Source organism: Bubalus kerabau, chromosome 10 (assembly GCF_029407905.1).
Source record: "Bubalus kerabau isolate K-KA32 ecotype Philippines breed swamp buffalo chromosome 10, PCC_UOA_SB_1v2, whole genome shotgun sequence".
Taxonomy (NCBI): Eukaryota; Metazoa; Chordata; class Mammalia; order Artiodactyla; family Bovidae; genus Bubalus; species Bubalus kerabau.
This window is the reverse complement of record NC_073633.1, coordinates 94,199,505-94,223,613: the sequence shown is the minus strand read 5'-3', so window position 1 is coordinate 94,223,613 and position 24,109 is coordinate 94,199,505. Positions and strand designations below refer to the sequence as shown.

At 53.7% G+C, this 24,109-nt stretch overlaps 1 protein-coding gene across 3 annotated transcripts in view; it reads right to left on the bottom strand.

Annotated features, from left to right (window-relative positions):
• Positions 1-315: 315 nt before the first annotated feature.
• Positions 316-24,109, bottom strand: part of ADCK1 (aarF domain containing kinase 1) — a 129,740-nt gene continuing 105,946 nt past the window's right edge. For all 3 annotated transcript variants that reach the window (XM_055538772.1, XM_055538770.1, XM_055538773.1), the window contains 4 exons: positions 9,214-9,363; positions 7,597-7,794; positions 3,386-3,579; positions 316-1,913 (listed from right to left, as the gene is read on the bottom strand). In XM_055538772.1, coding sequence (XP_055394747.1) covers positions 1,742-1,913; positions 3,386-3,579; positions 7,597-7,794; positions 9,214-9,363 — 714 coding nt within the window. In that variant the 3' untranslated portion in view covers positions 316-1,741. The remainder of the gene's footprint in view (positions 1,914-3,385; positions 3,580-7,596; positions 7,795-9,213; positions 9,364-24,109) is intronic.

Below are 24,109 nucleotides of genomic sequence, written 5' to 3'. Positions count from 1 at the left end.
TCGCCCTCATAGAGCTGATGAGACAAATCAATGACGCAACTTACTTACAAAGGGCCCAGCATATTCTCTCACATGTGGAAGGCACTCACACATCAAGCCCTCTATTTTCAAACTGCCCTGTACCCCAAACTGTCTCGGCCTCTCAGCTCTCTGGATAACTGTTCTGGCAACATGCTGATGTTTTAGATCCCAAGGCAGCAGGAAGCCAACCATTAAGCCAAAAGTGAAAAGCAAGTAACCATTACCTTGAACAAAAAGGACATTTATATTTACTTCAGTGGCTATAAAAGATACCATAAAATATAATATGCAGCATGCATCCTCATGATTCATAGCAGATCTTGCAGATTATTCTCTCAGGTCCCTGGGTGCATCCAACTGGTCACTAAGAACAATTAATTCAAAGGGATGGCAAACCATCTCTGGTCAGTGAAAAATCTGCTTGTTGTATTATGAATAAAGAGAACAGAAAACGATATTCAAATTTAGGATTTTTTTTTCTCTACCTTCGTGAATGAGGTGAAGTAAGATCAGAGAGATTCAGACACAATTACCGTGAGCCAGGGTGCTCAGTGAGAGCTGGGACCTGCTGCATCTGGGGTCATAGGGACCTGGAGACTACAGACACAGGAGTTAGAGCAGGCGTTTGCAGGTATCCCCAAAACCGGAGTGGATGATCGGGGAGGGGGGACGGGCAGGGGGCAGGCTGGCAGCAAGGTAGAAGCAGTGTCTGGCAGGTCACCAGCAGGTTTCAGAGCACAAGCCCAGCCACATGACTGAGGTTTAGACAACAGTCTCAGGAATGGGGATATCGAATGATGAATCTGAGGATTAAGTCAGGAGCCAATCAACAAAACAAGGGAGGTGCCGGGTCACAGGGGATGAGGGGAGAACCCAGGGAAAGCAACGTCAGGGGTTTCTGCTGAGCCTCTGAGTTCTTGGCCTTCAGCTTCCTAACAGTGGCAAACAAGATCTGTCTTAGAAAGGAAGAGAAATATACAAGAATCAGAAAGTGGATGCACAGTGGAAGGCTGGAAGGATTTCGGGGACAAGAAGTCAAGCAGATCACAATGGCACGTGGCATCCGCAGCCACTCCTACCTTGTGGCCTGAGTGGACTCACTCCCAACCTGGAATAAATGGCCTGCTGACCACACTCTTGCCCTGAAGCCCCGAAGTGGTTTTTATTGAATCACAGTACATAAAGTCACCAAACGGGTCACCACGACAGCTGTGAACTCACAGCTGCAACAGAACCTGGCTCGGGGGCCAAGCCACCCCAGGAAGGTTGGCACCTCCAGGGAGGGATGGCGCAAAGAAAGAAAACTCTTCTCCAGCAGTTCAGGCACCAAGCCCCTCTGCAGCAAAACCAAATGTCTGGTGAGTTAGATGTGCCCTCGGTGGGCTAAGTAGTCCATCTTGACCACAAGAAAGGTGAACAGAAGCAGGTGGGGCAGGTATCCAACCCAAAGGCACAGACGGGGAGCGGGAAAGCAGACCGTGGTGCCTTCCCCCTGGGAATGGCTGGAAACCCTCCCGGGACATGGCCTGAGGCCCCAAGACACGGGCTTCACAGGAGAGGATTTCCAGAGGCGGAGCATGACAGTGCCATAGGCAGGGATCGCAGGGCTCCACGGGGCAGAAACAGGGCAAGTGGGTGGAGACACGACGGAAGAATGAGGGGTGAAGAGACCCCTCAGCCGCGGCAGGGGCCACCGCCGGGCAGGGGGCAGCGCGTCCACTCAGTGTGAAGCAGGCAGCAGCCAGCAGAGCAGAGCCCAGACCCAGCCGGTGAGCCTCAGCCCCTTCACATGCAGAATGAGCTCGTGAAGGTTGATCTTCCATAAGCTGACGGCCTCCCTCAGAGAGATCCGGGCCCTTCTGAAGAGTGAACGGGTCTTCTGCTTCTTGTGCCTACAGGAGGGGCGCGAAGGAAGAGAGAAGAAGAGAAGCAGCGTCACTTAGAAAAACGGAAGGTGGTGGCTCTGCCAACTCACCACTCCGCCTCCCCCAGGAGACGACGGCTCCTGGTCACGTGATCAGACCACTGCCCAATCCGGGACCAGAGGAGCTCAGCTAGTCTACAGGCGTTTTCCAGGTAAGTGGGGTAAGTAAAAGCAGATGTTGCACACCTCATCAAAGGCCTGGAGGACCCGCTGGGTATCATGTGCCAAAGTTTCTCTTTTTCCAAAAGTAGAGTTTATATTCATCAAGTCAGAATCCCCCAAACTCAAATGAAAGAGCTCTCCCAAATTTTCTGAGGCTATGAATCACCTGGAAACCTAGTCAAGGTGGTCCTGGGAGGCTGGGGCCGTGATGGATTCCACCCAGCTCAAGGCCTTGTGCACCAACAAAAGCACATGATGGAAACTGGTGTTTATGAGGATCACCTACTCAAGATTTTTGTTTGCTTTTTTTTTTAGCCATACCACACAGCTTGCAGGACCTTAGTTCCCCAATCAGGGACTGAATCTAGGCCCCTGCAGTGAAAGCACCAAGTCCTAACCACTGAGCTGCCAGAGAACTCCCAAGAGTTCGTTTCCAGAACCTCAGAGGAAGAATGAATCGTGTTCAGCCCTTCCCTAGGCAGTGTATTTTGCTGTAACTCAGTATTTGATAGCCGGTGCATGATGCATGTGGTCAACAGTGCCGTCACCTGTTTACCAGAATGACCCACTTGCTGCCTAGGATGGATGGATGGCTCGGAGCTGACCAGTCCAGGCCTCCCCTCTTGGGTGTGAACACTCAGCCAGAGCATGGGCCTTCCCATGTATGTGCTACCATCCAGTAGAAGAGCCTGGGATCCCCATTCCTCTACTACTGCCTCCCTAGGGAAGCACCCTTCCCTTCCTCATCAACACCTCCAGGATGCTGAGGCATCTGAAAAGACCTGAGATCCCGAGAGAGCCGGCTAGAGACACGTTTCCTGAGTCACAGCCACACTCGCAGGGAAAAGAACACCGGCCTTACCGCCTGGCGGGTGCCAGGGACACAGTCACAGGACCAGGCACGGAGGAGATATGAGCCAGGGCATCCTGATCCCAAGTCTGGGGACTCTCGGGTGGGACTGAGACGATCAGAAAATGCTGCAGACTTTATTGAGCGTAAGCGTCACGAGGAAAGCTTGCCCAGGAAGGTGAGGTCCCAGAACCCACAATTTTAACCAGCAGAGGTGGCTCTCTTGGACCACATTAAACATAGCCCCAAAGTGTCAGCCAGTTCCCTGGAGCTGGTTTCTGCCCCTAACTTCCTGCAGGGAGAGCTGGAGACTGGGGAGCTCAGGCCGGGCCCTGGGGGCTGGAGGAGAAAGTGGAGGCGTGCAGACCCCTGGGGTGGATCAGGGAGCTGGGGTGGGGTGGCAGGGGGAGGCCGGAGCCCCCACTCACGTGGCCAGTGCTTTGATGCAGCATCGCGACATGTTGAGGAAAGAGCTGGCGCTGGCGCGGGTGCCCAGGGCGGCCTCGATGCCCCGCAGCAGGTCATTGGTCTTGAAGATGAGCAGCATCTGGCGCGGCACACGGTTGAGGAGCTGGCTGATCTGGGGGAGGTAGTTGGCCGCATGGTTGCGGATCTCTGAGTCCTGAACAGAAAGAGGCGGCCTGAGTGGGGTGGGGGGCCTGGGGCGGCAGCAGGTGTCCGGGCTGCCAGCGATCGGAAGGGGCTGTGGGGAGGCTCCGGGAGGGAGGGTCTAGCACAGTGGCCTCAGCAGCCCTAGGAACCTTCCCGGGGGAGAAGCTCAGCCCAAGCGGTATTGTAGCCAGACGAACCTGGTCAGGACGTCTCCCCCAACTTCCAGCCCAGCACCGGAGCCTCATTTCTACTGCCTCTGCCGTCCTAGCTCCTTGCAGCTGAGGTCACCAATACCCATCCCCCAAGCCCTCAGGCCAGTACCGATGGGGCAGGGAGTCTACCTCCCCTCCCCACCAACTATCTGATGGGTCCCGCCTCTCAGCCCAGGGGTCCACCTTTGTGTCATTCTCCAAGGCTCTGTGCTGGCCACCAATTTTCAGGCCAGGTCAGGAATGACTCTTGGGAGCCGGTACTGGCTGAGTCACCAGTACTGGCTGAGGCCCCCGTCCCTCCAGCCAAACCCAGGTTGGTGCAGTCGAGACCTCTGAGATCCTGACCCCAAACCCAAATCCAAAGTCCTGCCCCACACCCTGCCTGACCCGAGCCCCACCACATCTGTTCGCACAGCCACAGCCCATCACTGTCCTCCAGGCTTGACCCAGCATCAGCCCGCCCATGCCTAAGGTCCTCAGGACCTCGGGGCAGGATTCAGGGCTAGCCCTTGCCCATCCTGCTGGGTAAGTTTCAGGGTCAGTTTCCCAGCCTTCCCCATCCCTGTCATGGTTCTGGGAAGATAACTGCCTCCAGCCAGAGTCCTGAGTATAGAGCGAGGCTCTGATCCCGTCTCAGTCTCCAGGGAAGCAATGACGGCGATGGTGATGACAAGAGTCCACGTGTACTGAGCATCACTAAGGAACCCGGGCACTCTGACATGCTTGCGTGCATTAACTCATCTCAGCCTCACAACAACCCTATTAGGCGAGCATATATCCCCATTTGGGAGGAGGAAGCTGAGGCACTGAGAAGTAAAATAACCTCCCCAAGGTCCACAGCTAGTGAGGCAGGAGTCAAACCCTGGTCATTCAGCTCCCAAGCCTGCATCCTCCCCAGCAGGCTACACTGCTTGTCATCTCACAGAGCGCTGTGCGGCCCAGGGTCCTCCCCTAAAACCCGGGCATGCTGTGCCCACCTCCCAGAACCCCGAGGGTCCCCAGAGGCAAGGTGTTGGGGGGCATACGGGCCAAAGTCACACCAGGGCCCAGCGGTGCTGCCCAGCGCTTCGCCCCGAAGCCACCCTCTGCAGCAGGAGCAGGACTCTAGGCCCTTTCAGGCACACGGGTGCACCACCAACAACTGCCTCGCTGTGAAACCTGAAATGACCCCCAGGCAGGAGCTATCAGACTAGAACATCTCAACATGAAGCCAGGAGCCAAGAGCCTGTCTGCCTCCCCACCTCCCATTCCCCGCTGCTTGCAGAGGCTAAGGCCAGATCAACGCCCCACTCACCACAGAGGCCCCTCTAAGCGAGGTGGGACTGGCCTGGCCACAGCCCCTCTGGACCCAAACGGAAGCCCCTGAGTCCACCCAGGCAACCCTAAGGGGCTATTTCTCAGAGCAGCACAGCCTTCAAGCTTGGCCCCTGCTGGATGCCTACCTGATTGCAAAGATAAAACTCTAACTTAGTTAATATCAACAGGTATCATTTACCAAGCACCTACTGAGTGCCATGCGATCTTTTCCATCTCTGTGTTTTTAATCCCATCTATAGGCTGTGTGCACGCTAAGTTGCTTCAGTCATGTCCATCTCTGTGAGAACCCATGGACTGTAGCTCTCCAGGCTCCTCTGTCCATGGGATTTTCCAGATAAGAATACTGGAGTGGGTTGCCACTTCCTACTCAAGGGGATATTCCCAACCCAGGGACCGAACCCGGGTCTCCTGCGTCTCCTGCATTGCAGATTCTTTACGGCTGAGCCATTGGGGAATCCCGTAAGACCTGGCACAGCCAAAAGAAAAGAAATAAAAAGCAAACAGACAAAATGCAACTTGGCTCCATCCACTTCTCTCCACCTCCACCGCCACACAGTCTCAGCCCCAAGGTCTTTCCACCTGCCTCAGCCCCACGGCTCATCTTGCCCAACTCCAGAGAGAGACTTAACAGAGGGGGTCTGAGCATATCCTTCTCCTGCTCACAAGCTGTCCAAGGCTTTGTTTTGTCCTGGGAAAGAATCTGAACTTCTCCTTGCATGATGCTCTCCCAGTCCAGCTGCCATACACGTCTCAGCCCAGCATGCCCCTCACTGACTCGAGACTCCCCAACCTGCCCCCTTAAGCCTCCCTTTGCCTGGTTGCTTTCTCCAAGTCCCTCCTCTGGCTGATGCCTTTCTTTCTTTTATCCATCTGGCTGCACCAGGTGTCAGTGGCCGTACACGGGCTCTTGGTTTCAGTATGGGGGATCCCGTTCCCTGACCAGGGATGGAACCTGGGCCCCCTGCATTGGGAGTGTGGAGTCTTAACCACTGGACCACCAAGGCAGTCCCTGGTGCCCTTCTCATCCTTCAGGCCTCAGCTTACATGTGGACTCCCCAGCGACGTCTCCTCTATAGCATCCCCCCACCCCACATCATCACTGCCGCCCTGCTGGTCTCTCCCTGGCACCTCTAACCTGCCATCACCCCATTTACCTGTTTGTTTACCATCTGTCTCCTATCTGTCTCCCTCTGTCACAGTGCGAACTACATGGAAGGCCTGTCTGTTCATCACTGGAGTCCACAGGCACTCAGTCCAGCGTCCAGCAACAAAAAAATGTTTGTTCCATGAACAAATTTCAGAGACAATGGGGAGGCCCTCTGCACGGGTTATCAAGCAGAAGCATCCCCCCTGTTCAGCAAAGGAGTGAGGGGGCCTCTCTTCTTCTGAGGCGATGCACCAAAAGCTGCGTGAGCCTGGGGCAACCGGCGGTCATCTTTGCCACCAAGTTTGCTGGGAAATGATGGCAACTTAGTGGAAAGTGGAGCCAAGAGATGGCAAGACGTGGCCTGCTGGGGGACGTTGTTGGAGACTCTGGACCCAGCCATTGCTAAAGCCCCCACCCCAAGGCACCTCACGGAGGAGGACTCTGAGGCTGAGAGAGGTGATGAGAACCCTCCAAGGGCAGGGACCAGGAGAAACAGGGGCCGGAATCAGAGCCAGGGCCCTCCACCGCACAAGCAGAATCCAGCCCCTCGCGGCAAGCGTGAGCCCCTCCCCACGAGGACACGAGCCAAGTCTGCACAGGCCTGCCAGCTGACAGCCTAGGAAGATGGGAGGCAATTCCACAAGGAACTAAGACGCCTGGGCAGGAGCTCACCCTGAGCCAGGAAGAGCAAGCCCCGCGTCTGGCCCTGCTGTGGGGCAGCGATGAGGACACATACAGAGAAGGGCGCTCCTAGGGCGGGCCTTGTCCTGGCCCCGGGGACTCTGGAGCCCTGGGGACTCTCGTCTAGAGCCTGTTCCACCACAAACTCCATAGGATAATAGGACAGAAGCAAGCCTTTGAGCACAGCCTGAGGAACTGAAGCCCCCTCCCCACAGGCGCCCTAGATGAACCCCGTGATGGGAGACGGTCCTCAGCAGGAGACAGCAGGCAGTACCAGGCTCACTTATAAGTCAAGTCTCTGGGGGATGCCCAGAAGTCCTACAGGAGAACGTGGCGGAAGGCTGGAGTCTTGAGAGGGCAGGTTGGAATGAACATCATGGGGCCCGGGTTATACAGTCAATGCGACCTACTTAATCCTCCAGGTTGACAAGGCCGGAAGGGGGACACAGAGGCACGCCACTCCCTGTCCCCCTGCTCCCCCCGGGGACACTGTTTCTCCCACTCCACCCCGCTCCTCGGGCAGGACCTCTCTAATTCTACCCCTCTACCCAACTCCAGCCCCACCGCCCACCAGCATGCTCTCAGACCCTGGGTTGGCACGGCTCCACCCTTGGCCCTGCCCCCTTGCCTCCTCGGGGACAGGACAGGACCGGGAGCGGGGGGTACCCACCTCTGTGGTGGTGATGGGAGTCTGGCCAATGCCCTTGTTGACCGCGTCCCAGGACCGGGCCGTCAGCATGCAGGCGAACAGGGGGTAGAGGTCGCCGGCTCCCAGGCGCTGGCTGTACTTCCTCACGCTCTGCATGTCGGTCCAGATCAGCGACTGCCAGAGGCGGCAGTAGTCCAGGCGGAACTCTTCCGTGAGCACCTACAGCGGGGGCAGCGCGGCAGGTCAGGGGCCAAAGACCTTGTCTCCACCTGGTGTGACCACCGTGAGCAGGGGCGGGGGAGACCATGACACCTGCCCAATGTCCGTTCCCCCCCATAGTCAGCCATCCTTGAAGATCCAAGCACAAAGCTACTATTGGGTCAGCCTTGGTCCTGGAGAATGTTAGAGGCTACCACCAGCCCACCAAAATCTACACTCCCCTCTTCTTCCCCCATACAGGCTACCACCGGGCCTTCCTCCTTTTTAGATGTAGCCCTCTGCCTGAGCGATGACCGATAGGATGTGTCAGAAGCTCCACTTCCAGACCTGGTCCGTGAAAACGTTCCCAGGCATATTCCTCTGAGCCCTCACCCTGCTCCTGGGGGCTGGTGGGCGAGACCCTCAAAGAGACCCCGGGAGGTGCAGCCTCGGTCAGCCTCTGCCTGCGGGCTCCTCCACGCACCCCGGACTGGTGTGCAAGCAGGCAATGAGACGTCTGTCGTGTCTGGGCCATCACTCATTTAGGGGCTGTGTCCACCCAAAACTAACACGCCCAGCATCACTGAGCCTTTCAAAGGAATCCCAGGTTTGGGGATGTGTGTGCGATCAGAGCTCTGACCAGAGGAGTGGGAGACCAGCAGGGAAACCTCGCCAGAACCATCAGCTTCATGGAATCAAACCAGGACCTGGGATTGGCAGGGAACTTCTCAACTTCCCGGCAGCAACACACAGCTCAGTGGCACCAGCTCTCTGTCCCCAGTTCCAGAGGATGGAGTCGGGGTCATCCAACCCCTGTGAGTTTCCCACCCCTCCACGCTTCCTCACTAAACACGACCTCCTCACTGGAGCTGAGTGACCCTGCCCCCTGCCCCACCTAAGCTCATCTGAGAGCAGCTCACCTCCCAGGGTCTGGCTGGCTGGCCTGGGTTTTCCTGGGGAAAAGGGATTTTTTTTTTTTTTGGCAGCTGACAAAGTTGATTCACACATCCAGGTACAATCTCATGGACCCCTCAAGGCTGCCTCTAAATGAGGGATTATCATTCTCTCTCTGTTGTTGGTGTTCAGTCGCTCTGTCGTATCTGACTCTTTGCGACCCCATGGACTGCAGCACACCAGGCTTCCCTGGTCCATCACCATCTCCCGGAGTTTGCTCAAACTCATGTCCATTGAGTCAGTGATGCCATCCAATCAACTTGTCCTCTGTCACCCTCTTCTGCAGAGGAAGCTGGGGCTCAGAGAGCTTGGAGAGCTCATGTGAGCATGACTTGCACAAAACGACAGCCCTAGGGGGTAGGGCAGCGCCCTCTCCAGCTACCTTGCCATCTGATCCCGTTTCTGTGGTGGACAGGGGAGTTCAGAGGGCTCTGAACCAGGCAGGAGCAGAGCCTGGGGCCGGCCGGTGGGAAAGGGCCCTCCTACCTGGTACAGCCCGTGGTCCAACAGGACGATCTCCACCTTTCCCGTGTCCGGCCGCTTCCGCACAAGCACGTTGCCCGGGTGGGGGTCACAGTGCACGAAGCCGTTGACAAAGATCATCTCGCTGTACATCCTGCCCAGGAGGCGCGAGATCTGAAAGAGAAGGGAGCCGGGTGGGAGCTGCACCACGTTACCACCTGCCTCAGAGACTGGCCGCTCAGGCTGGCCACCTTCAAGAGGAAGGCCTGAGCGATCATGGTGGAAGCGATGGCTTGAGACCCTGTAGTTCTTGAGTTGACAAGAGAAGCTGATCGCTAATCCGGCTTTTCCTAACTTTAGCTCCACGTTCGATTCAGCTGGAACTCAGAAATGTTGGGGCTGGTCCCCAGGCATCTGTAGTTTTTTAAGCGGCCAAAGTGATTTTAACGGATGGCAAGACGGGAGAACCGCTGCTTCTAGGTTTCCTAAAGGCTGTAACACCCACCTCTCCACACTTCCCTGTTTTTGTGTGTTTTTTCCCTTCTTTCTTATCAGTCCCTCTTCACTTTTTCCCCCCAAAGCTGAATGTGGGTTGGAAAGCTGGGTTGGGGGTAGGGATCATTCTCTCTGCCCCTCCTCCAAGGCCGGGGGTGCTGAGCACCAGGGACAGGTGGCCCCAGCATCTTCAGGTCAGCTCCAGGGGCACCTGGAGTCACATGCCCGCCTCCCCTCTCCCTTCAGGCCCCTTTCCCTACTCCCCTCCCCACCAGAGCCCAATGCTAATCTGATTTATGATGTCTGCACAGAAGAAATGACACTGGAGAGGCCATTTAAATCATCCTGTCAGGGCCACTCTCCCTGCCCAGGCAGCCTCCTTATCTCTACTCCCTTTTTATTAAAGCTAAAAGCCTTTTCCCAGCTAGGGAACAGCTGCTGAAGAGAGGCAGACCCGGGCCCCACAGATGGTCTGTTGACAGGTTTCCAGGGGACAAAGGGATGCTCATCCCAGGAAGCTGATGTCCCGAGGGCACACGCTGCCCTCAGTATCCCTCAGCCTCGCCTGGACCCCATGGGCACTAACAAATAGATCGCAGCCAGAAGGGAGGAGGGGCCCCCGGGGTAAGGAACACAGAACCAGGGCCTTAAGATAAAGACTCAAGTCCTTTCCTTGGCCTGCATGTGTGTGTTCAGTCGTTTAGTTGTGTCCGACTCTTTGCAACCGCTGGACTGTTTAGCCCGCCAGGCTCCTCTGTTCATGGGACTTCCTGGCAAGGATGCTGGAATGGGTTGCCATTTTCTCCTCCAGGGGGTCTTCCCAACCCAGGGATCAAACCCACACCTCCTGCATTCTCTGCATTGGTTCCTTGGCCTACAAAGTCTGCTTTGACCAGGCCCAGCCTCCCTCCCTGGTCTCAATCTTGTACCACTGACATTCCAGCCATAATTGACCTCTTTCTCTTCTCGGATAATCCCTGTGCCTTCCTACCTCTGGTCCTTTGCACATGATGTTTGTTCCAGGAGCATCATTCCATTTCCCCTTCACCTGGTTCACTCCTCTCTTCTTTCCCATCCCAGCTGAGCATCATTTCCCTGGGGACGCCTTCCCTGCCCTCCTAGATTAAATGAGGTTCTCCTGCCATACACCCTCATAGGATGCTGCAGACTGTTCCTTTTCCTGTTCCTTTTTTAATCACTAGCACACTCTTTGTGTTCTTATTTGATTAACAACCATCTAGCCCACTGTTGTAAGCTCCTATGATGACTGGAACTGATTATTTCATTACATAGTTTCATTGAGGTCTAAGTTCCATATCATAGACTGGCTCTGTTATCCATCCCCTTGCCTGTAAACAGGCCAAACATGTGAATACAGGACTCTGCCTTCAACATGAGTGAGACCCTGGTCTCCACATTTTTCTGAGATGCCACGGTTCTTGCCACTGATGCTTATCCTAACCTCGCCACTGATGCTTATCCTAACCCCATTAGTCTCCTCTGAATCCCAATCCATGATAATTGGCCTCAAATTCAACCATCAAGAATCATTCTACTTTAGTAACCACAGCTGTCATCCTTATTAAAGGGCCCTAAAACTAAGCACAACTGTTATCCCCATTTTGCAGATTAGGAACTAAGATTTGTCAAAGGTTTAACTTACCCAGAGCTACCTGGCTGGAAAGAAGCAAAGCCAGGATTCAAACCAAGTGAGACCTAGGCTTCTAGGAACCATTATTCTATATGGGCTCACAAGGACGTCTGCACTTCTCAATTGAACTTCATGACCTTAAACAAGTTAGTCAAACTGTCAGCTTCAGTAACATGGAAATAATAATAGTGCCACCCTCACGGATGATGGTCGGGTAAATGACAGCATCGTGGTGCTTGGAACCAGTGTGACGCCCGCTAGTGCCCCTGATTCCTCATAATACTCCCGGAGGGGCCAAAGACTAGGTTTCAATGTACCTGTTTGTTTTTTAAGAAGTTAGTTTATTTACTTATTTATCTCTGGCTGCATCAGTTCTGAGCTGTGGCATGCGGGTTCCAGGGCGTGTGGGCTCAGTAGCTGGGGCGTGTGGACTTAGTTGCTCTGCAGCACACGGAATCTCAGTTCCCCGACCAGGGACTGAACCTGAGCTCCCTGCGTTGGAAGGCAGAATCTCAATCACTGGACCACCAGGGAAGTCCCTACTTGCGCCTTTTAAAGGAATGATGGAACGAGGGTTAAAGAGGCTAACTGAAGTCCTGAGGCTCCAACTGTGCCACCAGAGGCCTGCTACCACGCACTCCAGCTCCCGTCATTTCTCCTGGGGGGAAAGGAACCCACTACTCGGTGTCCGTTGGCATCAGGAACAGCCTTTGCCCCGTGTCAAGTCTCAGACTCTGGCTGAGATGGGGGGTATTTCCTGGGAGAGGGAGCCAAGCCAGAGCCAGTCCCTGGATGAGCCAGCAGGTCCCTACCTCGGCACCCCCAAGAACCCCTTTTAGGGAGGCTCTTGGGGGCTCTATGGAGCCGAACCCTGAAGGGCCATATCTGCCAAACCAATTGCATTTATTAAGTCATAATTCATTTTTATTTGTCAAGGATGTATATGAGGTCCAATCAGGGCTCCTGATCAGCCCAAGATAAGCAGGGCAGCCAGATGGAGCTGACGGAATTTCAGCCCAAAGCAGAGAAATGACATTTCATTTAGTCTGAGCCGACCTGTCATGGGGAGATGTATGATCTCCTCGAAGCTTTTTGAAATATTGCTGATCGCTATAGGCCCCGTATTATGACATTGAGAGGTGGCCCCGAGGGGTCTGGGGACTCAGGCTGGGGGAGCCTTGGCCCATGAGAACTGAGCTGCTGCTATGGAGGAGGAAGAGCAAGAGGCTGCCGACCGCAGCTCAAATGCAAAGCGTTAGTCTCTCAGTCGTGTCCGACTCTTTGCGATCCCGTGGACCGGAGCCCGCCAGGCTCCTCTGCCCATGGGGATTCTCCAGGCAGGAATTCTGGAGTGGGTTGCCATGCCCTCCTCCAGGGGATCTCCCCAACCCAGGAATTGAACCGGGGTCTTCTGCACTGCAGGCAGATTCTTTACCACCTGAGCCACCAGGGAAGCCCTTCCCCATCTGGCTGCCCCTACCTGGCATCTTTCCTTTTGGGGGCTGTTTCTGATGTTCATTTAAACCAGATATCACCTGGACAGGCAGATGGGGAAGGCAGAGACAGGAGTGGGGTCCAGCCTGTGCCTCTGGCTTCACCCTGGGGCCACCCTAGCATTGCCACTGCGGGCACAAGCAACCTGGCGGCCAAGTCACCTCCCCTCTCAGCCTGGGTCTAAGTTCCCTTAGCTGTTAAGTGGGACTGGCCCCATCTATTCTACTTCCTCACAGAGCAACCTTGAGATTCAAGGTCAAAATGTGACTGCACAAAAGGGAAAGCACTTTACACAGTACACTATATGACACAAAGATGCTTGCTTTCTATAATGAAGTATCTTATTATTTTAAACTTGGGGGGAAATATACCCATGATCACCATCAAAGAGTAATTTTCAAAAAGTTAAAAAACTTGAATATGGTACAAATATAGACTGAACACATGTCAGAGGTTGTGAAACTCATCAATACAGGAGCCCGCAAGAAGGTAGCTACTGCTAAGTCACTTCAGTCGTGTCCGACTCTGTGCGACCCCATAGACGGCAGCCCACCAGGCCCCACCGTCCCTGGGATTCTCCAGGCAAGAACACTGGAGTGGGTTGCCATTTCCTTCTCCAATGCATGAAAGTGAAAAGTGAAAGGGAAGTCGCTCAGTCGTGTCCGACTCTTTGCGACCCCATGGACTGCAGCCCACCAGGCTCCTCCGTCCATGGGGTTTTCCAGGCAAGAGTACTGGAGTGGGGTGTCATTGCCTTCTCCACAAGAAGGTAGAGCTGGTTCAAATTGAAGATTTTCAGGGACTTGGAATTTACGGGCATTTAAACAGGAATAAGAGGCTAAGATTCCAGGATTAGATACAAAACTGGTTACTGGCTGACCGGGCAATAAGGAAATCATAACCTTTGGGTTATCTTTTCCAGTGGGGAGGAGTTATTGGCATCTCTACTGGATAAGATCTACAGGTTGACATATGACTTCAGCCTAAGCCCTTAATTGTCAACAGCAAAGTCAAACCAAAGTACATTCCCTTAGATACTAAAAAATCCTCAGGTAGGCTGCTTACGCAAATGCTCAAGGATGACTTTGAAAGGACAAGCTGCACACTCCCATCTCTAAATTTGGGGTAGCTTTTCCTTTTTCTGGCCACACTACACAGCCTGTGGGATCTTAGTTGCCTAACTGGGGATTGAACCCAGGCCTCCTACATTGGGAGCACAGAGCCTTAACCACTGGACCACCAGAGAAGTACCTCGGTGATTTTTCTTATCTATCAGAGTTGCAGTAAATTGTAAATTGCCGAGAGAAAGGCAGCCAGTCCCCTCCCTCCTACTCACAGAAGCACCGAGAGTCGCAGAGGAAACCTAAGGCCATTACTGGGTACAAAACCCTCTCTCCATCCCTTCCATATACCTGGCTCTATCTCCTCCTCAAAAACAAACAATTTTAAATGAGGCTGCAGTGAACGTGGGTGAGCAGGTATCCTTTTCATATGGGTTTCATTTCCTTTGGATGTATACACAGAAGTGAAACTGCTGGGCTATATGGTAGATCTATTTTCAGTGTTTTGAGGAACCTCCATATGGTTTTCCACAGTGGATGCACCAACTTGCATCCCCACCAACAGTGCACAAGGGTGCCCTTTTCTCCAGCTCCTCACCAAGGCCGTTATCGCTTGTCCTCTTGATGACAGCCATTCCAGCCAGTGTGAGAGGATGTCTCATTGTGTGGTTTTTATTTGTATTTCCCTGACAATTAGTGGCAGTGAACACCTTCTCGTGTGCCCCTTGGCCATCTGTATATCACCTTGGGAGAAATGTCAGCTTCTCTAAGGCTGCCCCTTACCCCATTAAGGGCAGTTATCTGCATAAAGACCGGAGTCCCGCCTTTTCCCAATGGTAACACTCTGTGCCACCCACCATTTCAGGCAAGTTATCTGGACTCACAGCCACCTCTGCAGGAGACAGGTGAGGGAAGCGAAATACAAAAAGAGGAGGCAGCTTGGTTACCTGGCCAGCAGTTAGTGAAACCAGGGTCCAACCCAGGCGGCCTGGCTCCAGGGAGCATAGTTTCAATCACCAACCCCTTCTGCCTCTCCACTCACAGGAAAGCTCCTTACTGGAGGCAGAAACTGCACCAGAAATCCTCTGCAGGTCCCCACAGCAACCAAGAAAGCATTCCATTTGGAGAAAAGAGTCACAGTGGGAAATCCAAGGCTGTTTGTCTAACCAAAAATACACTGTTAACTAAAGCCATAGTACAGCTCTTTTTAGGGAAAAAAAAAAAATCAGTGACAAGTTTTTAACAGTTCCATGTAAAAAGAATGTGCCACTCACATAAGTGATTTCAGTAATCACGTAACCCCTTTATGTTTCTAACAGTAGGGAGGGGAAAAAAAATAGAAATCTATTTTTTAAAAAAGTCTGAATAAAGAATTAAATTAGTAAATAATATCTAAATCAGAGTTGTTTTTTTATTTTTCTCAAAACTTGAGTTGGTTGAAAGCACTTTAATTATACTATAATTACATGGATTAATTTATTCCCACCCCCCAAGGGAAAGTCTATGTTCTTGGGGGTGTCATGGAAGCAAGGCCAAGATATTAATAATCACACAAGTAGCCCGATATTAAGTATAAGAAGGTTAGTAATTCGAGCTCTCTTTGCCGTTCCCCTGGTGGCCGCCCAGGCTTCTAGAGGCAGAACCACAGCCTCCAGGGCCAGACAACTGCCCTGAGCATTTCCCCCTCCGCCTCAATCCCACCCCTGGGATATATAAGCCTCAGTTCCTCACTGCTTCCCATTCACAGAATGGTCAATCTTGGCCAGCAAACACTGCAATGAAGTCCCTGAGAGTAAAGAGAGAGGGAACTTCAGCCACACATGGCTGGGAGATGTAGTGAGGAAGAAAGAGGAACTGGGTTCACTGACAGGAACCTGGGGGAGTTTCTCTCATCTCGGAGCCTCCAGGAGCTCAGTGAGAGCTTCTCTAGACTCGGCTTGAACCGGGACAGTGCTTGAGAACGAGGGCGTGGAGTATCCACAGGCCAATAAGGGCTCCTGGCTAGTGAGACTCACAGGGTCATGGCTACCAGCGGGGCGGGGAGTGGATCCAGGGGCCACGGCTCCAGGAAGACACAGATATCGACCTCTGACATCCCTGCTATGGGCAGCAATTCACTCTGAAGAAATATGTGTCCACATCCATCCACCCTACCGAGGTCAGTATTTAAAAAAAAATGACCAAAGAGTTTTTCCCTAAATTTCCCCCTTCTTTTGGCAAATATTTTATTGCCAGAGTTCCAATAAAATAGGCTGTGCTGAGTATGGACTGTGGGTCCTGCCCCACCTGCTTCACGTTTCAATCATCAAACAATCCAACACTTGTTTTTTTTTCTGGCTGTACCACAGGGTGTATAGGACCTTAGTTCCCTGACCAGGGATCAAACCTGTGCCCCCAGCGATGGAAACATGGAGTCTTAACCATGGGAAACATGGAGTCTTAGCCACTGGAAGCACAAGTCTTAACCACTGGACCAGAAAAGTCCCTGATGCTCTCTTGCATCCACTTTACAGCAGGCAACCGAGGCTTCCCAAGGGTGATATGCACCCCCAAGGCCACACAGTTCTGAAGCAGCAGAGCCAGCATGAGAATCCAGGAAGGCCAACTCCCAAGCAATGCTGTCCCCACTCGTGACACCCCTGCTGTTGGGAAAATGAGTCTCCAGGAGCCCACTTGTGCACCTAGACCCCTCCAACATCCCCAAGCTTCTAACGACCTGGTGTGAGAGGTTACAGAGGGTGGGCGATGGGAGGAGATGTTTTTACTCTAGTGATTTCAGTTAGTCTTGTTGTTTAGTCGCTCAGTAATGTCTGACTCTTCTGTGACCTCAAGGACTGTAGTCTGTCAGGCTCCTCTGTCCATGGAATTTCCTAGGCACGAATAGTGGAGTGGGTTGCCATTTCCTTCTCCAGCGGGGTCTTCCTGACCCAGGGATCAAACTCATATCTCCTGAACTGGCAGGTGGATTCTTTACCACGGAGCCACCAGGGAAGCCCTGTGATTTCAGTAACAGGAGTCTTTGTGCCTCTCCGGCTTCTCCTCCCTGGTCTTCTGAGTGCCTTCCACCACACAGTCAGAGAGGCCCCTAAATGGGAAATGACACTGAGCACTAAGGCAGAGTCCTGAACAGTGCAAGCTGGGATCAGGCAACAAGAGGGAACCCCCCAGGCAGTATGGCTTTTAGAAACAGAATGCTCAACCAATGACCACTGATCATCCCCGAGTCTACACACTCATGGACAGCAGAGGTAGGTGGACAGGAGAGAATGAAGAAGATTCTCAGAGATTCTATGGAGGAAGACGTGCCACCATGACTAATAATGTCATGAATTATAAATGACTTTATATATATATATATATATGTGTGTGTGTGTGTGTGTGTATATATACACACACACACACAGAACCTCACAGCCTGCAAGGCCTGCACAACCACCCCACGAAGGAAGTACTGTTATCCCTAAAATTGTATAGATGAGGAAACCCAGGGGCACCTGGCCAATAAATGGCAGAACCATGCACACCCCCAGGGGGCCCAACTTCGAACCCTCTGCCCCGCCTGCCACACGCCCAGCCTCGGTGACACCTGGCCAGCCCACTTCTCCCACACTCTGTCCACAGCTCTCCTATGGCACTGGCATGCCAGGCCTGCGCACAGTAGGTACTCAAGAAACATCTGCTGGAAAACACGTTTGAGATCTCTTCACTGCTTCTCCAGTGATGCGGGATGGAAAGACTACCGGAAAGAAGGAACATGGCAAGGGGAGCTGGAAACACGTGTGATGGAACCCAGGCCCTGACTGCCTTTCCTCACCAGCCCAGCTAAAGTGACTGGAAAGAAGACAAAAAAAGCTGAGACCCCCCACAGTAGAGAGTAGTGGGGCCAACAACAGCAGGCAAAGTGATTAGCAAGGCTGTGTTTGCATGGGGAGCGGACAGCCACTGAGAAATGGCGCAGCAGGAGACAGTGGGGAACTGGATGACAGCTGTCTCAGGCCAGAGAGGCCAGCCCAGCAGGGCCCTGGCACCTCTGAGACACAGGCTGGGGTGCAAAGTAAGAGCTAAACCTCCAGATCCCCTCCCAATCCCGATGGAAGACAAGATTTGCTCTCTGGAGTGGTAAAAAGACAGATTCTGCCACACACACCACAGACCAGAGCACCACCCTGAGGACAGAGGACCCGGCCCAATTCCACATAATGACCATGCAGAGCACCCGGCCCTCTTTCCCCAGCAGGCTCCTGGGCCTCTGGAGTGGACAGGCTGGTGTCTCTTGCAAGCCACTCATCTCTGCATCCAGCTCATCCTTACCGGACTGAGCATGTCAGCCACCAGGCCTCCAGTCCCCGTCTCACCCAACCCCAGCTCCTGACTTTGTCACCTTTCTCTCGGCTAATTTCACACAAATTCAACAGGGCCTCGGCCCAGGTAGGGTCTTAAACACACTCTCACTGAAATCCAATTAACCTTCGATAAAGGTCCCGCAATCAATAGTCATCCTGTGGCTTGAGGAGGCTGCATCCAGCCCGGGCAAGCGCGCTCCCACATGACCTTTATTCTTAATGAAATCAATGACAGTCACTGTCACCAGCTCTTAAAGTGACTGGCAAATATGATCTCTGGGTCAGGCCCTCAGTAATATGCCGCTTCTGGGCTCAGAGCAGAGACGAATGAGGGCCCCTGCAGGCTGCGGGCACTGCAGGCCCCATACGGGGCAGAGAGCCCACCTAGGCAGGGCAGCCACGTGCCTGGACGCACAAAACAGCGGAGGTGAAGCCTGAGGGCCCACCTGGGGCGGCCAGGGGCCCCCTGGCCCTGTGGCAGGTGGCTCCTGAACTCTTTTGAGTGTCTGAACCACCTGGAGAGTTTGTTAAAATGCTGATTCTCGCAAGCCCTCCCACCCCAGATTCTGATAAGTCGGTTTGGGATGGGGCCCAGGAAACTGCATTCAGGTCTTATCTCCTGGCAAGCCGAGAGCGGCTCTTCTGTAAAGTATCCGAGCAGAACAGACCCTTAAGAGTCCAGCTAACCCAACACCTCCAGTAAGCATATTGAGGCCCAGAGAAGGAAGCAATTTGTCCAAGGTCACACAGCGGGCCACTGGCAGAGATGGAGCCTGAACCCAGGTCTCTGGCCTGCTAACATGGTGTTTTCTTAGCTGAGTCTATCAGGAACTGGCCACTTAGACTGGTCTTCAGGTCCGACTGGGCTGGGGTGCTGTGGGGTGAGGGGGGCCTCTTCAAGTGGAGTGGGGACGACTAACAAGTGCTGGAGGGGTCTGCAGCCCTGCCCACCTCCCCTCCAGAGCCACTTCCTGCTGAGCCAACAGCTTGTAGCAGCCAAGATGCCACTAACTACCCTTCCCCCCAGGATCGTGGCAAGATCTGCCTCTGGTCACTGCCCCCCTGTCCCCTGCACCTCCCTCCCCAAGCGACACTCAGCCAGGCAGTCCTCAGCAGGGACAGTCACGCCAGGGACAGGCCCACTCAGGCCCACAGTCCTAGGGAGGCTTCAGAACCTCAAAAGTTCATTAGAAACTTCCAGTCACATGGAGTCTTTCACGCTACTCACAAATATACACACACATATACACACAAATAAACATACACACGCCACTAATCTTCCATGAGGCCTGTGGCTTTGACGTTGGTTGGGAATTAGGAAATTAACCTATTAACAGGTTAATTTCTGCACAGCAAGGCCTGTTCCTCGTCCACTCCTAATATCACCGATGGTCAGCAGAGCACATGGCCCACTGCCCACGGCCCAGTCTAACGTTCCTGTGCAAGGACTGAATGACATCATCTTGGAACACTACCAAAGAGCCTCCCAGGTCACGTAAACCCTAGAAGCCAGGGGCAGGGGCTTAAGAGGAGAAGGAATTAAGACAGTATGGTATTATCAGAAGGACAGACCTACAGACCAAGGGAAGAGAACAGAGCCTCCAGAAAAGACCGGCAGCGGCTTGATGACAAAGATGCCAGGTCTAAACTACTACGCGGTATGATGCCATTAACACGCAGTTCAGGGAGGGAGAAGGTGCTCCCTGGTGACAGAAGTCAGAACAGAGGTGGCTCTGGGGGCAGGAAGAAGGGTGTGGACTCTGAGGGGGCATGAGGGGCCTGCCATGGGGCTAGAAATGGCTTGTGTCTTTGCCCAGCTGGTGAGTACATGGGATGTCCATATGACAACACACGAGGTGTTCCACGAAGATCTGAGACCTCATGTAAGTTATCTTCCTTCCCTGAGTCTCTTGATTCTTCATCCCTAGAATGGAGACAAGACCTCCCTCCCTCCTAAGATTGTGACACAGAATGAGCATGGCACCCAGAGTCAGGCAGTGAGTAAACATCAATGGTCAAAGGAGGTAACAGAGAAAGGGCAAGCCCCAGGGATGATGATGATAATGAAAACAGCAACAACCATCAACTAGCTACCAATTCGGAGCTTTAGCCATGCACTAGGAGGGTGAACCTAGTCCTCTAGAAAATGGAACAACGCCTGTATGAACTTGACGTGAGCTAGAGAGGGGAAGGCTGCATTCGGATGGTGCCCTGGGAGTTGGCAAAGGTTCTGTCAGTATTCCAACTCCTTATTCGAGGAATTACTGGCGTGGCTGTCAGCCTGCTAGACTCAGGTTCCCCTGCAGCCCCGGGCAGAGATGCCTGGGAGGAGGATGGAGAAGGTGGAGGAGAAAGGACTCGGAACTCATGACGACCTGGCTTCTGCTCCTGACTGTCCCTGCTAGCTCTGTGATGCTAGGCAACCTGTTTAACCTCTCTGAGCTTCAGCTTCTCATCTAGAAATGGGATTAATGAGATATCCTTGACAGAGCATCTGTAAGGAGTAGATTATACGTTGTCACATGTTTGGTTCCTATTAGCTGCTAATAAAAAGCAGAGACATTACTTTGTTAACAAAGGTCCCTCTAGTCAAGGCTATGGTTGTTCCAGTAGTCATGTATGGATGTGAGAGTTGGACCATAAAGGAAGCTGAGCACTGAAGAATTAATGCTTTTGAACTGTGGTGTTGGAGAAGACTCTTGAGAGTCCCTTGGACTTCAAGGAGATCCAACCAGTCCATCCTAAAGGAAATCATCCTGGGTATTCATTGGAAGGACTGATGTTGAAGCTGAAACTCCAATACTTTAGCCACCTGATGCAAAGAGCTGACTCATTTGAAAAGACCCTGATGTTGGGAAAGATTGAGGGCAGGAGGAGAAGGGGACGACAGAGGATGAGATGGCTGGATGGCATCACCGACTCGATGGATGTGAGTTTAAGTGAACTCCGGGAGTTGGTGATGGACAGGCCTGGTGTGCTGCAGTCCATGGGGTTGCAAAGAGCTGGACACGACTGAGCAACTGAACTGAACTGGGCTGCTAATAATAATTATTGCTATTGTTTTTCCCAGACCAGATTGATATCAGCCTGCCGGACTTTGCATGTTCACAGAAAATAAAAACCAACACTCTACTCCAGCCTTGCCTCATAGAGGTCAACCCAGGGCATGAGGCTGGCTTAATTTGTCTGCTAATTCATAGGATGTCCACCAGAGTCTGCTCTGCACAGAACACCGGCTTTATCTGCAAAGCTGATTCCAGAGGGTTGGAAGTGGGAGCTGTCAAGCCCAGGCCCCCAGAGGACATCACCCAGCCCCAGCTCCCACCAGCCACCTCCAGCCTTCTCCCAGGTAGCCTCACTCAGCCAGGAGCAAGCAATTCAGAGCAAATTTCTGTGTGCACTTTGAAAATCAGAGCTGCATCTGATTAAACACCATCACGGCTCTGGGCTCACTGGACCCCAAGAGATGAATGGATTCAGGGGTGCAGCTGGCACAAGAAGCCCACTGCTGCTGGCAGGAAGTGAATTCCAGTAACTTGAAGCCCTTGGGGTCTGCTCTACTCAGCAGGCAGAGAGACCCTGCTCCCCTTTAAGACTAGGATAAGCAAGAGGTAACCTCCCCTCCCCTCCCCTCCCCTCCCCTCCCCTCACCTCCTCCCTGGCGCCAAAGACTCTGTACTCAAGGGTACTGGTGGACAAAGGACAAACAACCCCTGGCTAGAGGCAAGAATGTACCCCCATCCCAACCAATGGTGTGAGAGAAAGGCGAGCAGGTCTCACTGCACCCTCCTCTGCAGGGAGCACTGCCCAGACACCCTCCAGCCAACGGTGAGGGCAGGAGGCGTCAGAAGCCCCGAGCTCTGCTCCTGCCAAGTGACCCCAGGAGAGCCATTTGTCTGTCTCTGGGCTTCCACCTATCTCTAAAGCAGAGGTCTGAACTGGAACAGGACTGTTCTCCAGGAAAGCCCAACAGGCAACTCGCGATGGCCGAGCTGCCCCCAGGTGAAGCAGGGCAGGGAGTAGGGAGGCCCCTCCAGCCTCCTCGCCAGCCCAAGAGGCCCCCCCGAAGTGTTCCAGGAGCCCTGTTTCCCAAGTCAGGGGCCAACGGCTGGCCCCCAGAGGCCAAGGCCAGCTGTGGCTCACCTTTCCCAGCCATGCTCTTGGCAGCCTCTCCTTTTATGAACTTCCCTGGTGGCTCAGAGGGTAAAGCATCTGCCTGCAATGTGGGAGACCTGGGTTCGATCCCTGGGTTGGGAAGACTCCCTGGAGAAGGAAATGGCAACCCACTCCAGAATTCTTGCCTGGAGAATCCCATGGACAGGGGAGCTTGGTGGGCTACAGTCCATGGGGTCTCAAAGAGTCAGATACAACTGAGCGATTTCACTTTCGCTTTTTATGAACCAAGAGGAGTCCTGGAGTCAGAGAGACGTGGGTTTTAATCCTAGCTCTATGAGCTGTCTGACCTCAGGCAACGCACCCTCCTTCTCTGATTCTCTGATGCCTTACCTGCAAGATGGAAGCATGCAGCCCTCCCTTCTGAGATGTTTATGGAGGAAAGAGCCTGGCACAGGATGTTAGGCATTCAGCAAACAGGAACAGTAAGAGGAGATACAGGATAAGGGAGAAAAGGACAAGCCCAAAGAGTGAGGACAATAATCTCGCTACCATGCTGGAGTGCTCAGCACACACCAGGCACTGTTCTAAGTGCGGTGGTGCACAAACCTGTGGTCATCACGACCATCGTTACAAACGGAGCTCTCATCGTCCCCGCTGACGGAGGCCACACTGGCACTGAGGCCTGGGCTCCCAAGCTGCACACTCTCCGGCCACGTCCCCTGGCTCGTCTGCGGAGCCAAGGAGTGGCTTTGTCCTGGGCTGTTCCCCTACGGGGACCCTAGGCTCATCTTTGTGTGTTGCCCTGGATAAAGTAGGGAAGAGCATTCACTTCTACTAGCTCTGGTTGTCCCTTGCATTCCTTCCCCTCACCAGCCACGTGGGGCATGTCACTGCACCCTTCACCCTTCAGGGACTCCCCAGGACCTTGGGGTCATGGCCGAGTTCTGCTCTATCTGCCTGCAGCCCTGCAGAACCTCGCCAGTCCTCTGTCCTTCCTTGCAATACCCCTCTGCTCCCACAACTCTGCCACCCTGAGACATGCGCGCGTGCACACACACACACACACACACATGCACAAGTCTGGAAAATCTCCACTCAGACAGCTGGGGAAGCCCACCTGGGGAAGAGGTGAGCACTTTTTCCATATGGCTCCCTGGGGACGGGCTCACATCCCTCGCTGCCTGAAGGATGGTGCTAAGGATGCAGTTGTGTGACCGACTCCAACGCTGGGCTGGGAAATCCTTGACAAAAGGAACTGTGTCTGGTTCCCCTCTGAACCCACACCCCTCACACAGAGTAGGGGCTAAACAATGATGAACTCTGGTGAAAAGGTCCCCCCCCTACCCCTATCTGTGGGACCCCCTGGTGACCAAGAAGAAGGAAATGGGGTTCAGGGCCCCCAGCCCACCAGCCAGTGCTCCCTGAAGGCCAGGGGTGGCAGGCAGGAGACAGAAGCCCTTCTGTATTCAGCTCTAGGCTACTCGCCGGCTCCAGCTATGTCCTCTCTGCCTGATACCTGGAGACCCAGGGAGGGCAGGGAGAGGCAAGAGGTGTGTCCAGGCCCCGCAGGACAGAAGATTAAGTCCTGAGCATCTGCACCACTGTTCTCACGTTTCTGCAAGCTGTGGGGCTCGGATGACACAAGACAGATGGTGATAATCCCCTGTTCAGGCAGGGCCTGCGAGAGGGGCCCAGCGCGTGCCCGCACCCCACTGCCCACTGCCAAGCCTGGCTCAGGAAATGGGTGGAGGGCTGCCCTA